Source organism: Otolemur garnettii, unplaced genomic scaffold (assembly GCF_000181295.1).
Source record: "Otolemur garnettii isolate 467f Iridium unplaced genomic scaffold, OtoGar3 scaffold00017, whole genome shotgun sequence".
Lineage (NCBI taxonomy): Eukaryota > Metazoa > Chordata > Mammalia > Primates > Galagidae > Otolemur > Otolemur garnettii.
In genome coordinates this window covers 13051748-13061460 of record NW_003852412.1, presented here as the reverse complement: position 1 = coordinate 13061460, position 9713 = coordinate 13051748, and the positions used below count along the sequence as shown (strand labels likewise).

At 43.4% G+C, this 9713-nt stretch overlaps 1 protein-coding gene across 1 annotated transcript in view; it reads left to right on the top strand.

Moving 5' to 3' along the window:
* Positions 1-1590: 1590 nt before the first annotated feature.
* Positions 1591-9713, top strand: part of ARSB (arylsulfatase B) — a 168593-nt gene continuing 160470 nt past the window's right edge. The window contains exon 1 of the mRNA XM_003785937.3: positions 1591-2054. Coding sequence (XP_003785985.1) covers positions 1746-2054 — 309 coding nt within the window. The 5' untranslated portion in view covers positions 1591-1745. The remainder of the gene's footprint in view (positions 2055-9713) is intronic.

Here is a 9713-nt window from a genome sequence, read left to right as displayed (position 1 = left end):
GTATTGAACTAAATTAGCAATTTAAGTCTTTCACTTGCACACTTCCAGAGCCTTATTAGCATACCTTTACTTCTTAAAAACACAGGACATATATGAGATGGGCTCCATGCAACTTCAGCTAGTGTCAGGAGCAGTTGGTTAAAGGAAGAATTGTTCCTGGAGCTCAGAAGCCATTGCTTGGGCAAAACAATTTTTATCAAGAAGGTTAGGGAGGAACAGTTATGGGAGCATGAGATGTAGGCCATAAAAGGACCACAGCAGAAATTCAATCCTTTCAGATGTCTTACCGGGGAAGGCTAAAATTTCAAAATGCTTAAATTATAACTATTTTCTGCTAAATTTCATTCTCTCTCTAGTCTAGAAAAGTGGATATAACAATCTAATCATGTAAATAAAAAAATTATATGCAAAAGGGAAACATTTCATGTGTCAAAAGGATAACTCTCAAAAGGAAAGGTTAAATCATGACCCTCATACAAACATAAAAGTGATTAAGATTTTATTTAAGGAATTCATTAATGAGGAAACCAGGAAGAAACTGGTAAAACCAGTTCAAAAGACAATCTAAAGATGTTAGGAATACTAAAATAAATGTGGAAGTGGAGGCCAAACTATTTTTTCTTTGGTGTGATGGTGGTGAAAGGGGTGGGTTGTCACTTCCTTGGATAGAGTTCACTTGCATATGTATAAACAAGAATTATTTTCCATTGTTATCATTTATCTACAACTTATAAAGTTGTAAAATAACCCCCTTGCAATCACATTCAGTCTGAAAGGATGTGTTATCCAGGCAATGCGAAAACTTTTCCCCTACACCTAATCTGGCTCCAGACATAGAATAGACAGAAAGTCTTGGCTGGCAACAGGAATACACTGGTCATAAGGCTAACTTCCCAAATTCAGTGAGCACGTGGTTAAGGAAATTATTTCCCTCCACCCGCAGATATTTAAACTTTGATATTGTACTTAATTGATACACTGCTTGGTCAGGGAACCAACTCTGAATGGGCTCACACCTGGTTAAGTGGACGAGCTATTCAATGCCCACACTTCAAAACAACCAAGGCCACCTGCAAGTAGACCCGCACCTTCAAAAACACATGAGACAGTCCGATTGTGTATTTGGCTCCTGTTTGCTAGTGGCTAGCTAGTGGTTTCATGGGGGTACACTTTTCATAAATTAATCCGAAATGCCTGCATCCGAATGGTGCCTAGACCTGCACCTCTTCGCTGTCCTGCCACAGGTCTCAGTCTAGGCTCTGGTGCTAAAAGCTAGTCAAAACACCCAGGATTCAGCACCTGGAGTCAGAGTCTCAACCATTTACAAGCTTTTTTCTTCTGAAAAAATGAGCACTAATTACAATGCCTAGCGGCCAGGGCTGTTGCAAGATTTACAAGAGATAAGGGCTGTGAAGATGCTTAGTAAACTGTGAAGCGTTATTAAAGAGAACACATGTCTTTTAGGATGCTACAGTGCAAAGTACATCGCTGGGCCTTGGTCCGTTTCAAGCGTCGGCCGAGTTTCCACGCTGCCGGGCAGCTGGGTCCAAGGCTCGGCCTCTGCTGGCTCCTCCCCCACCGCAGCCCGGGTTGGAGGCGGTGGGGGTGCTAGCGCCGGGCCTCACCAGCCTACGGCCCGCTGGGGGTGCAGTCCCGCGGCGGGGCGGGGCAGGCCCTCCTCAGTTCCTGCTTCTATCAGCGGTGCCCGGGGCCGGTGGCGCCACAAGCGCCTGGACGGCGGGCGAATGAGGATGGGCCCGCGCGACGCGGCGAGCCTGCCCGGAGGCCCCAGCTCCGCGGGGCCGCTCCTCCCCGCCGTCCTCCCGCTATTACTGCAGCTGCTGCTACTGCCAGGCTCGGGGGCCGGCCGGCCGCCCCACCTGGTCTTTGTGCTGGCGGACGACCTGGGCTGGAATGACGTGGGCTTCCACGGCTCCTCCATCCGCACCCCGCACCTGGACGCGCTGGCGGCCGGCGGCGTGCTCCTGGACAACTACTACACGCAGCCGCTGTGCACGCCGTCGCGGAGCCAGCTGCTCACTGGCCGCTACCAGGTACGCCGCGGCCCACCGGGCGCCAGACCTCGGGCGCGGGCGAACGAGCTCGATCCCCGCATCCCGGTCCAAGCCCGGCGCCTACCGCTTCTGGCGGTGAAGTGCCGGGTCGTCGCAGGCCGGCTGCTCTCCTTCGCCTCTGCGCATGTCCGGCCCCTGGCGCCCCGCCTCTCCGGGCGTCCAGCGTGGTTTTCTGACTTTCGTTCCTTAACGCGGGACGAAAGGGTTTCTGGGAGTGCCAGGTGCCGGGCCGGCGGGCAGCGGCCAGGGGGTCGACGCGCTCGGAGGGGCGCCCTGCAGCGCGCATGTGCGGGCTTGGGCCTGGCGACCCGCGCGGAGCAGAAACAAAAGGGAGAATTCAAGTGAAAGAGCGCCCGCAGCGGGTGAGACTCTGGTCCTCTCTGAACTAGGGGTCAGTGACTAGAACTGTCAGAATTAAGGTAATTTTTCCTGGTTCTCAGTACCCCTTCAAGGAAACCTACTTACCTTGGGTTTTCTTGGGCTGCTGACATCCCTTTCAGATTTAAACTTGTATTGAACTCCTCTAAGCACCTTCATTCTCTCTTTAAAAGCTTCTCTTTAGAGACAGCTCTGTAGTTAGAGAAATTATACGAGTGCAGAGATGTTAGATGACTAATAATGAAACATTTACACGTTTTACTGTTTTCAGTTGTTGAAACAGCCCGTGAGGTAGTTATTATCTTTAACCCCCGTTTACAGATGAGGAAGTAAGGCTGCATTGGTTCTACAACATGTCAGGAATCACGAAGCAAGAAAGTCCTGCATCCGTTAGACACCTCAGGCCTGTAAAACTGGAGTAAAGGGATGTCCCAGGAAAGAAAGAAAAAGAGAGGAGGCAAGGTCTGCTGCAAAGGGTTTTGCGTTTGCTCTGAAGAGAACTGAACTCAAATTGCAAAAGAATTAAAGAGCCATTCATTTCTCCAACTTCCACCCTTACCAGTAGACTTGAACAGGAAAGCAAATACCAACTTCAAAAACCTGTTCCTGTAATTGGTTGCTTTTGTCCCCTAAAACTTTCCCCCTACCAATCTTGGAGGGAAAAAAGAATCGAGTATTTAGAGTACTCCTTAATAAATAAAGGGAGAGTGGAGGCTAGCTACTCCCAAATGGTTTAGAGACGTCTCAATGTCACTGACTCAAAGCAGGCTAGCCTCCGAAATATGTTTCACAGCTTTTTTTACTCACTTTATTTTGTTAGAGTTGAGGAGACCCCATTAGAAATTTGAGTTAGCAGGCATTTTCTTTTAAAGGGGTAAATATTTCAGAGAGGGCTAAGGAGCTTCATGGCCTTCAGATGCTAAATGCTGGTATTGTTATGAGCTCATTTCATTCTCACGATGACCCTATGAAATAGGTACTACTATTCATCACTCCCTTTTTTTTTTTTTTTTACAAGGAAACAGGCTGGAAGAGGTTAAGAAACTCACCAAGGTCACAGGACTTGTAAATCGTGGACCAGGATTTGACCCAGGCATTGTAGCTCTGGTCCTTATACCCACTAACCCACATTGGGAACCCAGAATTATTAAGAATATTGCAACAGCTGCTTCTCATATACTGAATTATTCCCTATTATTTGTGGCTATTTAGGTCATTCCTAAACATCTCAATTTTAAAAAATCAACCCACCATATTTCTAAGCTGGGGAATTGCCTATATCATGTGTAAAATAAAAAATAGATTTTATTTCTGAGTTGTTTGTTGTGCGTAATTTTAAACAATAAAATGAAGAAATGTTTCGACTATTTCAAAATTAGGTTCTTCAAAGAACTAAAGTGTCGGATCTGTAAACTTGGCAGTCATGCTTTCAGTTCATTTTTAGAGTGTTCTTTCCCCTGATTATCTAACTTTGGATGAGAGAAGAAAAGCACAAAGTGCTAAACAAGCCTACACTGATGGGACTTTGTGGTCTCATGAAATGCTGAGTTTTGGGGGTTTTTTTGGTTTATAAAAGTATGTATTAAGTAAAGAGGATTGGTTAGGAATTATGAGATGTAGATACCAGTCTTGGCTACATCCGACTCTGACCTCACTGGACATCATCTTCTCATCTGTAAAATAGAGGAGTTGGGCTGAGTTTAGGCTCTTTGTAGCTCTGAATTTCTTTTGACTCTAAGGCTCTTGTGTCCATTTGGGCAAGTTTCAAACTTGGCCAATGCGTATTACTATCCCTATTAACCCCATTTATTAGTAGAAAAAGAAATTAATCTTGACTAACATAATGTGCCTTATAAATTGCATCACCTACTACTTGTTTTGCTGCTGGAAGCTTATTTAAATAGGAATAAATTTTGCCCTTCGAATTTGTCTATTATGAATAATTCTGTTGTGAATATCCGTGTACAAGTTTTTGTATGAACATATATTATTTTTTTCAATTCTCTTGGGTCAGTACCTAGGAGTGGAATACCAGATCATATGGTAACTCTAAATTTTACTTTCTTTCTTTTTTTTTTTTTTGAGACAGAGTCTCACTCTGTTGCCCCGGGCTGGAGTGCTGTGGTGTCATAGCTCACAACAGTCTCAAACTCTTGAGTTCAGGTGATTCTCCTGCCTCAGCCTCCCAAGCAGCTGGGATTACAGGTGCCTGCCATGACACTCAGATAGTTTTTCTATTTTAAGTAGAGTTGGGGTCTCATTCTTGCTTAAGCTGGTCTCTAACTCCTGAGCTCAAGCCATCCACTACCTCGGCCTCCCAGAGTGCCATCTCTCCCAGCCTATATTTAACTTTTTGAGGAACTACCAACTGTTCTTCTGATGCAGCCGCACCATTTTTCATTTCCATTGGAAATGTATGTGGTAGTTAGTTTATGTACATCCTTGCCAACACTTGCCATTATCTGTGTTTTAAATTATGTGCCTTCTGGTCATCTGAGTGGTTATGAAGTGGTATCTCATTGAGGTTTTGATTTGCATTTCCCTAATGACTAATGATGTTGATCTTTTTATGTATTGTTGGCTATCTCTATATCTTCTCTGGAGAAATATCCAGATCCTTTGCTTATTTTTTAATAGCATTATTTATCTTTTTATTCTTGAGTTGTAAGAGTACTTTATTTGTTCTGGATACTAAACCCTTATCAGATAAATGATTTTGAAATATTTTCTTCCATTCTGTGGGTTGCTTTTTATTTCCTTTGATGCACAACAAAAATTGTAATTTTTTTTTTCCTGAGACAGAGTTTCACTGTGTCACCCTCAGTAAAGTGTCATGGTGTCACAGCTAACAATAATCTTAAACTCTTGGGCTTAGGTGATTCTCTTGCTTCGGCCTCCCAAGTAGCTGGGACTAAAGACACCCACCACAATGCTCAGCTATTTTTCTGTTGTAGTTGTCATTGTTTAGCAGGCTCCAGCCGGGTTCTAACCCACCAGCCTTGGTGTGTGTGGCCAGCGTCCTAACCACTGAGCTATGAGCACTGAACCAAGACCTGCTTTCTTAATTGCATTTTTAATTGTTCATTGCTATTGTATAGAAGTGTAGCTGATACATATCTACTGATCATTTTCCAATCTTTCTGAATTATTAGTTCTAAGAGTTTGTGTGTGTGTAATTGTTAGGGTTTTCTATATACAAAATTATGTCACCTTCCAACAGAAATAATTTAACTTCTTCCTGTCTAATCTGGACACCTTTTATTTCACTTTCTTGCCTAATTGTCCTGGCTAGGACCTGCAGTGCAATGTTGAATAGAAGTAGCAAGAGTGGACTTACTGTCTCGTTCCTGATTTTAGAGGGAAAGCTTTCAGTCTATAACCATTAAGTGTGATGTATTCTGTCCTTCAATAAATGTTTATTGAATAACTAGTTATGCCAGTGTACTCTGGGGATGTCCTAATGCTTATAGCCTGGTGGGGCAGTATAAGAGGAAGGAGTGAACAGGAGTAGAGTGAAATAAATACAAACAAATAAGTAAGTAAGGTGAATTTAAATGGTATGACAATAAATGTGGGGAAGAAAATAAAGTAATATGTAGTGACTTAGGCGTGAATGAAGAGGAATCAGCTGTACAAAGATCCTGGGAAAGAGAGTTGAACTTGGAGGGAGGAGCAAGAGAAGCAAAATCCCTGAGGATGGAGTGAGTTTGTTCTAAGAATGGGTCAGTGCTGAGTGAATGAGGGTGCCGAGGCAGGCAAGCTCCAGGGCAGACCTGGGTCTACATGGGTCTGTGAATATCCATATTCATGGATTGAATGGGGAAATGCTGCCTACTCCTGGGGAAATGTAAAGACTTCAACTCTTTTTTTTGTTTCTGTTTTCATAGTAATATTACATTGAAGGTTATTATTTACTAAAGCAGCAATCCCCAATCTTTTTGGTACCAGAGTCTAATTTCATGGAACATGGTTTCTCCATGGACCAGGGCAGGGGGGATGGCTTTTATATGAGTCTGCGAGGAATTGATCCATGTACTATGGTTTCTGTGCCGTCAAACTTCTCTGCTACTGTTAATCTGTATTTGTAGTCACTCCCCAGCACCGGCTTCGCCACTTCAGCTCCACCTCAGATCATCAGGCTTTAGATTCTCATAAGGAGAGGGCAACCTAGATCCTTCTTGTGCACAATTAACAGCAAGGTTTGGACTCCTGTGAGATTCTCATGCTGCCACTGATCTGACAGGAGGTTGAGCTCAGAGAGGGATGCAAATGATGGGGAGCTATAAATAGAGATGAAGATGCTGCCACTCACCTCCTGCTGTGCAGCCCAGTTCCTAAGAATATGGGCTGTAGTACTGGGCTGCGGCCTGGGGATTCTGAACCACAATAATAAAGAATGTTTCCAATCTAACAGTTCTAAGTGAGTATTTTTAGAGATCAATCAAGTGCCAGGTGGCATTCTTTATATACATTTGATTCCAGTTAGAATTAAATTTTATATTTTCTCTTTTATTAAAAAAGTAAGCATATTTGTAAAATTGTAGGAAATAACATTCAAAAGGCCTTTTTTACATTTAAAAGATTGAAATATAAATGATTTTAAAATGTGTCTATATATTATATATATGTGAATATCTTGTCATCCTGTCTCCTAGACCTCCTTCTCCTAGGTAGCCCCTGTTTATTAATTTCTTGGTATCTCTTAAAGGCAAGTTATGCATAACAGGAAATGGATTTTATATTTATTTTCCTCTTGTTCAAAATCTCAAAATTAAAAATATTAATTTTAAAACCCTTCAGCTTTTCAAACAGAATTTTTAGACTGCTTTTAGTTCAAACAGAAGACTTAAAAATACTAATTTTCTTTATCCTTACAAATTGATTATTCAATACAAAATATACACGCTGTGTCTGTGTTCCTGGTATACATTTTCATGGTCGTTGGTTGTTTTGAGGTCTGGCTTCTTGGCTGGATGCCTTGCTTGTCTTTGGCCTAGAGAAATGCCTAGTGTTGAGCAGTTCAATGAATGAATGAGCAGTTTAACACGGGGCAGTTCCTGAAAGAGCTCACTATCCCAATTAAACTGCTTAGGACTGGCAAGCCATTTCTAGTCCTCTTGCTGCTTTGTTAAATTAAAAAGATAAAAGGGTAGCTGGAAATGTATTGCTTAGTGGATAACACTTTCTTCGGGGAAAAAAGTAAAGAAAAGTAACTCTGGTCCTCAATCGCTAACACTTTTACTTTGGAACCAAGGGAGGCCACTCCACCAGAACTCTGTAAACCTTGGCGGAGAATAGAAGCAATGAAAGACGACTCCAAGGCTTCATTCTTAAGGGACCCAAACCCCATCTTTCTTAATCACATTGATAAACGGACATGACATTTTCATGGCTTTTCACTCGCCCCTGAAGCAGAACCTTGGACGAGAAATATAGGAAGGAGGCCATGAAGGAGCATCATGGATAATTTTTGACTTTTGGGAGAACGTGAGCAGGCAAGTCCCACAGCTGCGGGCAAAGGAGTGTGGTGAGGAAGATGCTGTGCCGAGGATGCCCTCCCCTCCTTGCTCATGTCCTCGTGGCCCCCACTGTCCTGCCTGCTCTCCACCTGTCCCTCAGTGCACTCCTGTCCATGCTGACTGCTCCTTGGGTTCAAAGATTAGAAGTAGGGAAAAGAGGAGTGAAGAGCTGGAAGAAATGGGTGGAGGGGTTGGGGAAGAATGCCTGTCACAAGCTGGGGTGCACCTAGGATGCTCTGGCTGAGGTATCCGAGGAGGGAAAGGTCAGAGGGGCTATAGGCGCCTTCAGAGGGAAAGTACTTGATTGCCTTTATTCCTTTGCTCCTTTGGGAGAGAAACAAAGGATACTTAACCCCACAGTGCTAAGCAAGAAAAGCTCTAAAAGCACAGCAGGACTCCAAAGGGGGTGACTCGCTCTGGCTGAGGAGTCTTTTTGACTCAAGAATTCATTCCTAAGGCTAGCCAAAGCCAAGAGGCATTTTCCCTGGAGGGAGCAGGGAGCCTGGAGGCCTGGTCCTACAAGTTTTAAAGATATACTAAAGAAACGATTCCAAGTTTTTTACCTCCCAAGAAATGGGAAAATGAGGAAATACAAAAATAAGTTGGGAGAACTTACTCGAATGTGAGTAATGGACTTAGGGGATTCTTTTGTTGTTGTTGCTTGATGTATGAAATTTGTTATTTCAACAATCAGTTTGAATATAAGCTGCTGCTCTCTGGTCATTATCTTTTGTTTTTCATTCCTTTATCAGTCGCCTTACTAAAAATTCTTTTTCCTCAGCTTTCTTCATATTTTCCTTCCTTTTTTGGGCTTTCTGTTGGATTTATAATTCAAACAGAAGAAGGCACTGAAATCACTTCTGCCTTGTTTATTCTCTTTACAAACATTATCCCTTTGTGGGTTTAGTTAGAGATTTGTACTCTTTACTAATCAACACCAAAATAAATAGACCCTTAAAACTGTCAGTGACATGGGCCAGTTCTGCAGCCTGAGTCTGGAAGGGCCAGGCCAGATGGCAAAGCCAGGCCCCCAGCACATATAATGTGTGTTCTGTGGCTCTTGGCTTCAGCAGCATGGGCAGCTGACTGCTTTTTAGAGGACTTCAGGGGGGAGGGAGCAGATTTTCCACTATCCATTTGTTTCATGGGGCATCTCCTGGAATAAATCTAAGGTGGCATGAGTGGTACTCAACTGGTTAAAACCTGTCACATCCTGGCCAAGGCACAGGCTGGAAATTCTGAACTCTTGCTCGGCCACCAGCATGTTCCGTGTCTGTGTTCTGGTCATGAAACTTCCTGCTAGGCTCTCTGATGTGTAAGATGGAGGGGAAGAGCGACCCATTTTTCTGAATTTTCAAGTACTATGGCAGGAGGCATAGTATAGTTCATCTGTGGGTCAGAATGACCAGACAGAGCCTTCCTTCTGTTCAACTCAATATGGTCTCAGTACTGTTGAGGTTAAGAGAGAAATTGCATTCATTGCCTCCTGTATAGCAATGGTTCACTTAGACCCTGGAGAGTTTATTATGAGTACAGCTGAAATACTGTGCTCTGAGCTTCCCAGTAGATAATTAATCAATAGACTGGCTGGACCTTTGAAAGAGGGATTACAAGAGATTCTGATTGTTGTCTTCCTCTTCCCCAGCAGGAGATTGGTTTTTCTCATTAAGCTCATGAGACTATACTCTAAGTATTTCCTGGGTCTACAAAGGACAGAATAACTCACTAGACCACGGGGGGG